This window comes from Oncorhynchus keta, chromosome 11, assembly GCF_023373465.1.
Source record: "Oncorhynchus keta strain PuntledgeMale-10-30-2019 chromosome 11, Oket_V2, whole genome shotgun sequence".
Lineage (NCBI taxonomy): Eukaryota > Metazoa > Chordata > Actinopteri > Salmoniformes > Salmonidae > Oncorhynchus > Oncorhynchus keta.
In genome coordinates, this window is record NC_068431.1 from 54440523 (window position 1) to 54453487 (window position 12965).

Genomic DNA, 12965 nt, shown 5'->3' on the forward strand with positions numbered 1-12965 from the left:
AATCTCTACCTACATTCTACAACACAAAAAACTGACCAGATCACCTCATGTGCAATAATCTCTTGCAACCATCTCGTCAAACATGACACTGGACATTTTGTGAGTAGCATGTCAGCTACAGTACTTGTTCAGGATGACTTGCAGACCCTATAAAAATGACATTTGGTGTGTAGAATATAGCCACTATGCTCTGACTAACACAATGTACTTTTTTAAAAGCAGTTTTCTTTACACTGGTGTTATCTGGGCCATCTAGCCTGGTCACATTACATTCTTCATTTTTAACAACCCTGAAACTCCACAGAGCTAACAAGCTGACAGCCATCTTGGAATGGACAGAGGAATGTTTAGGCTGATGTGAAGAGGAGAAATGTGGAGAAAAAATAACATCCAATTAGAATCAGGATTTGGATTGAGGGGAAATGAGTGGAAGGGAAATGGGAAATAAACAGTTGATAATTAACTGCTCTCAATCGCATAGCAGGGTGATGAACACCTATTGCAAGTCACTTCCTGTTGCTCAAGCCAGATTCCAACCAGCCAACTTAATTTATAGCGGAAGGGCAAGGGGATTCGTTTTGTCATTAGTCACTCTAAAGAAAAGTCCACAAAAAATGTCTTCTTTACCCTCCCCTCTTTGATTTGCAACCAGGCTTTAGCTCTCCAAGTACCAAGAGGTCAGTGTGTACCTGGACCTGAGTGGGCATCCATCATATCACTCTTCCCCACAGCCATGCCCTCACTACAAGCTGGAGGCTATCAACCAGCAGCAATACTCTGAAGCCAAATTCCTGAACTAGGGGCCACATTTATCAGTGACAATGTTAACAGATTCAGATTCATCTCGCTATATGGACAATTCTTACATGCAAAAACATGCCCCCTCCCTATGCCTCCTGAGAAAAAAATATGTATTCCCTATGGCATTTGAGATATATGGTCATTGATCTTTTTTGTTTCCATTAACTGACAGAGAGTACATTTAAAATTAGAATGCATTTTAGAAGAATGTGTTTAATGTTTAAAATATTGTAATAGATCGGGCATTGTCAGAGGTCTACCAATAAGTGGCAGTAATGAGGGAAATGGAATCAGCCATCTTGAAAGCCATCTTACCTGAGATTCTGTTGGCCATGTGTTTGTTTGTGACGCTGAAGGTAGACCTTAACTGATCTGCAAATCTACTTGTATGATGGAATTGTGTATACAATGTATCTAACATGTTTTGTCATTGTCTAGGTGTTGATGGATTCATCGAAGCATCGGGCCAGACTTTAGAACTAGTGTGAAAGATGGCCTATTTGTAAGTTTGTTTAAAAAGAAATTAAAGTAACCTCTGAAAACTGTATTGTGATTTAATGGTAAAGATTCTAATGGCATATTTAGTAATTGTGCTGTTGATAAAAAGGCAACTCCAACCAGTTTTTTTGTCCTTGGTTCTTAGTATTGAAACATGGCTGAATTTGAAAAGATTAGACAAACCACTTCTTGTCATTTAGTGGGTTAGACTAATAGTTTACCCTTTTGTAGTGTGACTTATCAAAGAAACGTATCACTTGTGTACAACTGATGTTGGTACTTCATTAGATGTGCAGTGAAGTCCAGTGTGACACGTATCTTACATTATTAGATGTGCAGGGAAATCCAATGTGAAATTAAACCTTGTGCAGTGAACCATGTTTTATGTCACATGTTAAATAAAAATATTGCACTGCATAAACAAACAACACAAGGGTCAAAATGTGAGCTGTGTCTGGGATAGAGTCCCTGTTGGAAATTATGGAAACCAACAGTTATCTATATTTGTAACTACAGTATCTATTTGCAGTGCTGTCAAAACAAAGTTCAAACCTGAGATCACACAATTCAATCATTCCTCTCACTTTCTGTATTCACACTCCTCTTCCTGATTGACGGCTGTTGAATGGTTCCATTGACACTCTGTCCTCACCTGGCCCCACCCACGTTTTACTAGTTTCTGCTTAACCAGTTTAGTCTCCTTCCCTTCCTGGCTATTTACTTTATATAACATGCTGCGGAAGCACCTGTTGCTCACTTTGCTCAGACCTGACGGACAGGACAGACCGAAAATTTCTCACTTCGTCTTTCGCCTACTACTACCAAGAACCTAACAGCACCAGGGTGCATCAGTCAATCCCCATGTCTACTGACCAGGAGAGCTGCCATCTGTGTAAGGAAGACCTGAGGGACCCAGTCTCCATCCCGTGCGGCCACATCTTCTGCTCCATCTGCCTGAAGACCTACTGGGACCACGCTGACCACACCGGTTCCTACAACTGCCCACGTTGTCGGGTCACCTACAACAAGAGACCCACCCCGCGCCGCCTCCAGACCTCCCGCTCCTCCACACACTCAACCCACTCGCATCCCAGGATGTCTGAGACCTACCCTCCTCCACCTCCAGACCCAGACTACAACTACGCCGGACCACAAGATGTGGGATGTGATATCTGTATTGGGAAGAAGCACAAAGCCATCAAGACATGCCTGATGTGCCTGGCGTCCTACTGTGAGAGGCATCTAAAGCCCCACTATGAGAACCCTGCCTTCAAGAGGCACAAGCTGGTGGATGAGATCGGCCATCTGGACAGACAGATTTGCCCCCAGCATCAGAAGGGTCTGGAGCTCTTCTGCAAGACGGACCAGATGTGTATCTGTGTTCTGTGCACTGTGAAGGAGCACAAAGGTCACGACATGGTATCTGCCGAACAGGAGAGGTCAGAAGAACAGGTAAAACGGCTTTGCATGATTTTTGATTCAAACTTTTATATTACGATTACGATGATTTATCTCTTTGAAGTAGTTGATGTTCTGTATTGTTAAATGACAAACGCCATTCGTGTAACAGGGGGGAAAAATGACTACTTTTTTCTAGGCTTTTCAATCATTTGCCTTTTCAAAACCATAAGGTTTCTGTAGCCAATTGACTGCAGTTGTGTGACTGAGAGCGACAGGTTGATTGTTGGAATAGAGTAGCTAGTATCAGCCAAGCCCCAAAAACAAATACTTCAGGCAATCAGTTAGATCCACCCACATGAGTGAAAGCAGTTACTGTAAATGTGTGTGGGCTGGGGTGGGGTGTTGCAACCTTCTATTCCAAGAACTACTATTGGCTAGATTTTATTACTGCATTGTCTGAACCTAATGCACATTGTAATAATGCATTTTGAAGGCCATTTCAAATGACATGAATGGGGAGGAAAAAGATGCCACTTCACTCAGCCACGATTTTTGTCTGTAGCATTTCGGTTGATCAGTATTTGGAATATTTTGGAAATAATTGTCTGACTTGTGGGGCTATGTCACTGACGTCCTGTGTCCTCCATCCATAGCAACGTCTGGGTGCCACCCAGGCAGAGATCCAGGAGAGGATCCATGAGAGGCTTAAGCAGATGGAGGAGCTGAAACAAGCTGTGGATTCACTCAAGGTACATGTCTCTATAGCACATAAAACACAGTGGGTTGTGAAATGACACAATTACAATAGACTGTTAAGTCATACTAAACATACTGTAGGTGTACTCACAGTGTATATATTTCTAATGTGTGTCCTGGAGAGACAAATTATATTTTCCCACCAAGAGATTTCATGATCACAAATATCAATACATCACCAATAGAGTTCCATTATGACTGACCTCCTGGGTGTATTGGTACAACCCAAAATGCTTTAGAGATTTTAACAGCATGCCCATTAAGTGTGCCCCTTTCCTCTCCAGAGCTCAGCCCAGAGGGCTATGCAGGAGTGTGAGAAGTTGTTTGGCGACATGATGCGTTCCATCGAGAGGATGCAACAGGAAATGACCAAGCTAATTTCCTCCAATAAGAGGGCAGCACTGAACAACGCTGAGGGTCACCTCGAGCGTCTGACCCACGAGATCGCTGACCTCAAGAAGCGAGACAACGAGATCACACAGCTGTCACGCACAGAGGACCACATACACTTCATCCAGGTGACTAAAGGCTTGCACACATCGCACCGAATGTGGTTCTAGCGTTTTGTCTTGCGATCGTTCAGTGCGCTTTGTTTTAGAAACCACCGTAAAATCTGTGAGCACTTGGTTCGCAAATGATGTTCAGAGGTGCTAGTTCTCTCGGGCTTTAAAGTCTAACACCCCTCACCCTAAAACAACTACTATAATATTTGGGCTCAAGCCAAGGAATGACACAAGCCATTTTAAACATTGCCTTCCCCCTAACACTATATATCTCATATTTGAGTGGCCCGCCAAGCTCATCACCCCAAAATAACCAGAACTCTATGCACAATTTGGGTTAAGTGCCTTGCTCAAGGGCACATTGACAGATGTGTCACCTAGTTGGCTCAGGATTCGAACTGGCGACCTTTCGGTTACTGGCCCAATGCTCCTGCCGCTTCAATGGGGCAGAAGGCCGTGTGTTGTTGTGATTCCGGATGGCCAGATGGTAACAATGATAAGAAGCTGCAATGTGGAGACTCGTAGCTGGCTAGTTTTATCTTTATTATCTTCAACCCAGTCTGTTTTGACCCATAGTTGCACACGCGTCGGTTTTGTTGTTAAACAACCAACCTGTCTATAATAATTCAAGCCAGGAAATATGAAGCCAGGAAATGACACGAGCCAATTCAAATTATGAACGTGTCATCACCTCTCTGTTGTAGAGCTACCACATGCTAATCGCTCAGACGGAGGCTGAGGAGCTGCCCACAGTCTCAGTGAACCCCTACTTCTCCTTCGGACCCGTCACCAAGGCTGTCTCTGAGATGAAGGTTCATCTCCATGACATCAGCAATGAGGAGCTGGTCAAAGTGGCCAAGACTGGTGAGGAAGTGAGATAATGCACTGTAACTTCAGTTAGTTACTGCCATGGCTGAATAGATTAAACCCCAGGCTTTTGTCCTTTTTAAAACCATGGACTTGGAAATGCTTCAGTAATTTACAGTATATTCTTATAGAGAATATTTACTCAACCAGAACTTTTCCTGTTTCAGTGAACAAAATGCCTTTCTGCCAACTGGATGAAGCCAAAAGGAGAAATACTGTGAAAGGTGAGTCAATCAACATGAAACTCCCCACTGATCTCATTCTGGAAAATACTTGGAATGGTATTAGTTCAAAAACAAGAATATCGACCCCACCACTCCACCGGGCCTCCATCAAACAACATTGTTAGGTGGTTGCTGAGGAAATATGGGCTTGCCTTCTGTTGTAGCTAAATTCCAGTAATAACATTTTCACAGGACAATCACGGCATAATCTGAATTTCAAATGGCTCCTGGAGTGATTATAATTTCCTTATATTGCTCTGCTGTGCGTAAGAAAACAAAATGGTTCCTCTAGTATTGTTGGAATAGTAAAGTAGTCGGAGCACCTTGATTTTTATTAGAGGGCACTCAATGGTCAGGTGGTGGCTCAAGTGGCCCTGAATATTTACATTGGCTGATAAGTTAACTCTCTTAGAACACCACACACGCATCAAGCAGTTCTACACAAACACGCACTCATTAAAGTTGGATTTTCTGGGGATATCCGAAACACTAATAAATCCCAAGATTGTAAAGTAAATTTCCATGCATGCAGGATCAGGCTATATTGTACAATCCAAATACAGTGTTGTGTATGTTTTTTGTTTTCTTTTGCATTTCCTTCTCTTTGTAGCCGATGCAGTTGTTGCCGTGTACAAGACACCAAGCCAGGAGCCCCAGCACAGAGAAGACTTCCTGAAATGTACGTCTATTTAGTGATTCACCTTCTGTGACTATACTTACCTAATCAAATACTATAGGACTCAGGGTTCATTCTAGTGCCATTTAATTATTCATACTATTTGATCATTTAAGTGTGAACTACTGTTCATAAATTGCGTTAAAACCACTATAAAGACAGGAGTTAGTCTAAAATACTACCTGGCTCCCAGCCCACATGGAAACAGGCTAGTGCTGTGATGGGAGTAGTCTTACCACATTCCTTAGATACTAGGTTTGTAAGTGGGCATGCTCAATGAACTTTATACCGTTTTACTGCGGTGAGTGGGAGTATAGGTTTGTAAAAGGGTTATACAGAATGACATCACTGTGTTGGCAAATCTTTCTAAGCTACGTTACTTGACTACTACAACTATTGGACACTACAGCTTCAGCAAGTTTAAAACCTGCTCTGAATAGGACAATCAAGGTATAGAATAGAAGTGCGTACTGAGCATGCGGAAAGGGAAACATCGGTCACAAGCAGATTTGAATAACTGTGGTCCGAGCTATACATGTAAATAAATGGCTCTGCCTCCGGTGGTATTCCAGATGATAGGCCAAGTGGTCGATCTTCCAGACCAGATGGGCCGAGTGGTCGGTCATCTCGTCCTAGCCGTGGCTACAGAGAGTACCACCAGTTCTGACCTGGCTGAGGGGGTGCAGGCGCACACACAGCAGCACAGCCAGGTGAACCAAGTCTATAGTACATGAGCTACTGTAGCTGTTCTGCTCTACCTGCATGCTGGTGCACACCTGTCCTGCAGGGTCACAAGTTTATATTTCGGAATATTTTTGTTTGGTGGTTTACAGGTACAGTGTCAATTCATATATTCAGTTTATATAACATGTACCTATGGGCTCCACTCAACTTTTTTTTAAAGTAAGAAATACATACAGAAATAATTATTTTGATCAAAAAGGATTTTGTAATAGTACAATTGGTATGTAACCATGTTTTCCACCCGTCTAGCAACACAGGTTAGTTGTCAGTGCCCACTCCCTTAAACAGCCAAGGTTCCTTGTCAACTGAGGATGCTTTTACATCCTCCCTCCCTTCCCATTTCCTCCCAGAGACCAGAGAACCCTCCCCATATCATGCCTTCCCCCTGCCAGCAGTAATCATCTGAGATATTCAAGGAGCTATCACCGTTAAGTAATATAACATAGCAGATTGAACATTTACATTCATGCACTTTGAAAAAAAATGTGTAACTTTGTCCCAGAAGCATTTAACTGCAGGTCACACCCACATTATATGAAGGACTGTGCCTACCTGATTTAGGGCACACAGTGAATAGTTAGGCATGGGGTCAATTTCATCATATAACTTTCCTTGGTGTTAAATACAGTTCAAATAAAGTGTAAATTGATGGCTCAGATTATGGGATGTCAAGGTCATATTTTTCCATACTCTGTTCCAGTTAAAGGGTTGTTCAGATTCACTTGGATCTGAGGACTATACTTTTAATGGCTAGCTCAGAACATGAGCTTTCTAAAAGTTGTTTATATGCAGTGTATTCAGAAAGTGTTCAGACCTCTTCCGTTTTTCCACATTTTGTTACATTACAGCCTTATTCTAAAATTGATTAAATACAATTTGTTCCTCATCTATCTACACACAATACCCCATAATAACAAAGCGAAAACAGTTTTTTATAAATGTTTGCAAATGTATTACAAATAAAGAAAACTGAAACGTTATTTACATAAGTATTCAGACTCTTTGATATGAGATTCTAAATTGAGCACAGGTCCATCCTGTTTCCATTGATTATCCTTGATGTTGGAGTCCACCTTTGGTAAATTCAATTGATTGGACATGACTTTGAAAGGCACAAACCTGTCTATATAAGGTCCCACAGTTGACAGTGCATGTCAGAGCAAAAACCAAGCCATGAGGTTGAAGGAATTGTCCGTAGAGCTCCGAGACAGGATTTTGTTGAAGCACAGATCTGGGAAAGGGTACCAAAACATTGCTGCAGCATTGAAGGTCCCCAAGAACACAGTGGCCTCCATCATTCTTAAATGGAAGAAGTTTGGAACCACCAAGACTCTTCCTAGAGCTGGACGCCCGGCCAAACTGAGCAATCGGGGGAGAAGGGCCTTGTTCAGTGAGGGGACCAAGAACCCGATGTTCACTCTGACAGAGCACCAGAGTTCCTCTGTGGAGATGGAAGAACCTTCCAGAAGGACAACCATCTCTGCAGCACTCCACCAATCAGGCCTTTATGGTAGAGTGGCCAGATGGAAGCCACTCCTCAGTAAAAGAGCCCGCTTGGAGTTTGTCAAAAGCAACCAAAAGGACATTCAGACCATGACAAACAAGATTCTCTGGTCTGATGAAACCACGATTGAACTTTTTGGCCTGAATGCCAAGTGTCACGTCTGGAGGATACCTGGCACCATCCCTACGGTGAAGCATGGTGTTGGCAGCATCATGCTGTGGCTGTTTTTCAGCAGCAGGAACTGAGAGACTAATCAGGATCAATGGAAAGATGAACGCAGCAAAGTACAGAGAGATCCTTGATGAAAACCTCCTTCAGAGCGCTCAGAACCTCAGACTTGGGCAAAGGTTCAACTTCCAACAGGACATCATCCCTAAGCACACAGCCATGACACGCAGAAGTGGCTTCGGGACAAGTCTCTGAATGTCCTTGAGTGGCCCAGCCAGAGCCCGGACTTGAACCCGATTGAACATCTCTGGAGAGACCTGAAAATAGCTGTGCAGCAACGCTCCCTATCCAACCTGATAGAGCTTTAGAGGATATGCAGAGAAGAGTGGGAGAAACTCCCCAAATACAGGTGTGTCAAGCTTGTAGCATCATACCCAAGAAGACTCAAGGCTGTAATCACTGCTAAAGGTGCTTCAACAAAGTACTGAGTAAAGGGTCTGAATATTTATGTTTATGTGATATTTCAGTTTTAATTTTAAATAAATTTGCAAACATGGGGTATTGTGTGTAGATTGAGGGGGGGAACAATTTAATCCATTTTAGAATAAGGCTGTAACGTAACGAAATGTGGAAAAAGTCAAGGGGTCTGAATACTTTCCAAATGCACTGTATGTCATATCTTGTTTTCATTAAACCATTTCCATCATTACCCACCCTTATTCATCAAGTCTGCTAACTTAATTGTAATGTTCAGAATTGTGAACTTATTTATGTTTTTTAAGACAAAATATGCTGCTGAAGAGATTCCATATATAAGGCTGTGGCTACAACTCTGTAATTATAGTGAGGGGGGTCAGGGAAGGGGAATTCAAAAAAAATATCCCACTAATTGGTATTTTGACCAATCACATCAAATATGTTTTAGAGCTGATCTGATTGGTCAAAAGACCAGTTAGTGAAAAACATATCAGAATTGGGCTACTTGTCTAAATGCAGCCAATGTTTTGTATAATTGTGTATAGTATTGGTTTTAAACAACCTTTTACATTCCATAACTAACCTTGTAATTTCTAGTATTGAAAGAAGAGCATTCAGTTCACACAGTGGCACTCACTCATGACATGCCTTCTCTCTCTCCTCTCTCAGATGCCTGCGCTCTCACCCTGGACCCCAACACAGCCTACCGCCAGCTATACCTGTCTAGAGGCAACAGGAAGGCAGCCCTGAAGAGAGAACCGCAGGACTATGCTGACAGTGCCTCCAGGTTTGACTGCCTGCCCCAGGTTCTCTGCAAAGAGCCCCTGACTGGAGGTGCCTACTACTGGGAGGTGGAGTGGAGTGGAGAGGGGGCCTCCGTGGGGGTCACCTACAAGGGCATCAAGAGAGTAGGCTACGGGGACAGCTGCCGCATCGGCTACAACCGCAAGTCCTGGAGCCTTTTCTGCTCCGATTCCAGTTATTCCGCCCGATATGGTAAAGACCAGGTGGAAATCAATGCACCCTACTCCTCCAGGATAGGTGTCTTCCTGGACCACTCAGCAGGCACCCTCTCATTCTACACTGTGGGGGACACCATGTCTCTCATACACCGCTTCAAGGCCTCCTTTGCCGAGCCTGTCTACCCAGGCTTTTGGGTCTGGTATGAGTCAGCGGTCACCATCCGTCAGCTGTCATAATATTATATTACCTATGATTAAATTACGATTGTCCATGTATCGGTCATCATACGTATTGTGATTCAAGTAATATAATTGCATTTGATATTTGACTTGTTTAGAATCCCCTTTTCTCAAATTGTACTGGTGTCCTTGGCAATGTTTTACTTTGTTCTATTGAGGTTTGAATTCATGTTTTATACTGTATATAAATCATCAGCTAGAGAGAGATATCTCCGACCAATTGGGTTTGGTGAGTAAAGGAATAAACATGTTATCTATAATGTTTTCTTAATCATGAAGGATCTACTTTAGAATAGACTGAAGTGTCAACTGATATATTTGATAAACGAATATACTCTATGGATCAGATGAATAAAATACACCTGAAGTTGTATATATATACATGTATCACACAGAGAAACTGGAATGTGTAATACACATTTATTTTATATTAATATAGTATTTCTGTCGCGTGTGCATTCAACCCAATAATTGATTTGGAATAATTGTAATAGGAACTGTAAAGCTAGGATGACCCTTACTGCCACAATGGAAGACCTGGAAGAAAGGTCTTTATATAAAAATGTTTTCCATAAGGGCCGGCCATTGTTGAAATAGCCGACTCACTGTAAACCGGCTACTTTTTCCGCTTCATATAAATGTTCATTTAAGTTTCAATTCGACAGTCAGTATAGCCTTCTTCCGCTAAAAAAAGGAAAGATATGCATCTTCGAGATTACACCACCCAGAAATATCAAAGATACTTCTGAAATGAGCTGCAGGACAGGAATGAAACTGCATATAGGGATGTTACCATGAAGCGATTGGTGATTGTAAAACAGTTACCTAGTTAAAGCGAGAAATAAAAATAGGTATATTAATTGCCTTTGTTTTTATTGATCTAATATATTACATACTTTTTTTTCCAAAATAATAGATACTGGCTGCAGTCCAAACACGTCATTTTTACCTCCTCAGCCCTTGCGCTAGCCACTTTCCCTCTCGGGAATCCCAGTCGAAACCGGATGCAGTTTGATTGCCATCTTAAGTAGAAATCCAATTCACTTACGTTTCCACCTCGGCCCTGAATTTATCTTGAGGGAGCGGGTGAACAACTTGCAGGGTTGATATGACACACAATTCAATTGCAAACTGTAGTCACATGTCAAACTTGTGGCCGCGAAGTGTCAAATTTAATCAACAAGGCTGCATTTTCGGCATGTCAGCAAAAAATACGAAGCTAGCTTGCTAGAAAATATATATACACATTGATTTTAGCGTTGTCAAATTGGCTTACTCTTGTAGTGAGCCTATAAAACGTAGCTAGATTTATAAACATATTTTTTGGAATGTTGAAATTTATTAGAATAAATGACTATAAAACTAGCTAGCCAGCTATAGGAAACTGTTTATTCTGTATATTTGTATTATTCTTTTCACTCAGTCATTTAAATCGTTATTGTGGAGTCACTACAATGTTGTTGTTCCAACCTTAGTTTTCTCCTATCACAGCCATTTAACTCGGTAACTGTTTTACAATCACCAATCGCTTCATGGTAACATCCCTATATGCAGTTTCATTCCTGTCCTGCAGCTCATTTCAGAAGTATCTTTGATATTTCTGGGTGGTGTAATACATAATCCACAGCATAATTATTCACTTGACCATGCTTCTGTAAGCATGGTCAAGTGAATAATTATGCTGTGGATTATGTATATTCAATGTCTGATTTGATAGTGTTACCATCAATCACTGCCCTTTTATGAGGCGTTCAAACGGCTCTCTGGTCTTTGTCGTTGAATCTGTGCTTGAAAATCAATACTTGACTGAGGGACCTTACAAATGTTGTATGGGGGACAGAGGAAATGTTAATCATAAACAAATAATGTCAACCCCTATTACTTCACACATAGTCCATGTAGCATATTATGTGATTTGTTAAGCCACATTTGACTAATTTAGGCTTGCTGTAAACAAAGGGGCTGAATTCGTATGCAATGGTTATATTTTAGTTATCTAATTTGTATTATAATTTTTTTACTTTGACATTACAGAGTACTTTGAATTCATTGCTGACAACAAATTACAATGAAAAGAATTTTAATCCCACTTTTTAACGCAATAACATTTTAAGAAATACAAAGGGTATGAATACCTTTGCAAGGCACTGTATACTTATAGTGTACTTGATCACTCACAAGCAGAGTTTCATAAAAACAAAACTGTCTTTTGAATTAATATAATAAATTACAATTAAAGTGATTGAAATTGAAGTATAGTTTTAATGAGTGTGTTTAAGTTGAATGATAGTGAGCATATAGTATACTTTAATGAATTTAAAGTACACTTTTAATAAGTATACTGAAGGTTGATGATAGTTTATTTATAGCATATTAAAATACTGGAAAAATGATTAGTATAAAGTACACTTTTAATAAGTGTAATGATATTATATTTATATTAGACTTGAGAACTTGCATTATGTTTTATCATTGATAAACAGTGAAATAAAAACATATGATGAGAGACAGAGAACAGCAGGTCATAACAAGTGAGTGAGAGAGAGAGTGCATGTGAAGGAGTGACAGAGAGAGGGGGAGAGTGAGTGAACGTGAGTGATAGAGACTCCCACTCTCACTCAATCTCTCAGTCACTCACTTTCTCTCATTCTCTCTCACTCACACTATGTCACTCACTCATACCCTCCTCACTCTCTGGCAGTGTGAGCAGTGGCAATTTTATCATGTAAATCTTGGTGGGGCAAAAAGCAAAAAATTTTTTTAAAATTAAGTGGGATGCATGCCAGCAAAGCCACTACACAACACAACACTAAACTATACATTAATTGCACTATAATGGTGACAAACCGTGCCCACAAACTGTTAGGACCTACTTAAAGCTGTCCCAACAAGCAGAGTCCCAACAGCAGTCACAACACCTTACCACATCTACACCTGGCTATCAGCAGAGCCTTGTCTGGCAGCGAAACAGTTCATTCAGCCTCATTTACTGACTTTAAAAAAACATAACTGACTTGCTGACTTGCTAAACAAATGTGGTTTCTTTGAAAAATTCTGTATGGAGGAATGGTCTAAGATCCCTCCTAATGGGGTGGCAGTTAGCCTAGTGGTTAGAGCATTGGACTAGTAACTGAAAAGTTGCAA

General features: G+C 41.2%; 1 protein-coding gene across 1 annotated transcript; it reads left to right on the top strand.

Moving 5' to 3' along the window:
* Window positions 1–2025: 2025 nt before the first annotated feature.
* Window positions 2026–12074, top strand: ftr83 (finTRIM family, member 83). Its single transcript, XM_035781339.2, has 7 exons — window positions 2026–2751; window positions 3354–3449; window positions 3741–3974; window positions 4664–4823; window positions 4994–5050; window positions 5661–5729; window positions 9289–12074. The coding sequence occupies exons 1-7, from the start codon at window positions 2161–2163 to the stop codon at window positions 9816–9818; spliced, it is 1737 nt and encodes a 578-aa protein (XP_035637232.1). The 5' UTR covers window positions 2026–2160; the 3' UTR covers window positions 9819–12074.
* The last annotated feature ends 891 nt before the right edge of the window (window positions 12075–12965 follow it).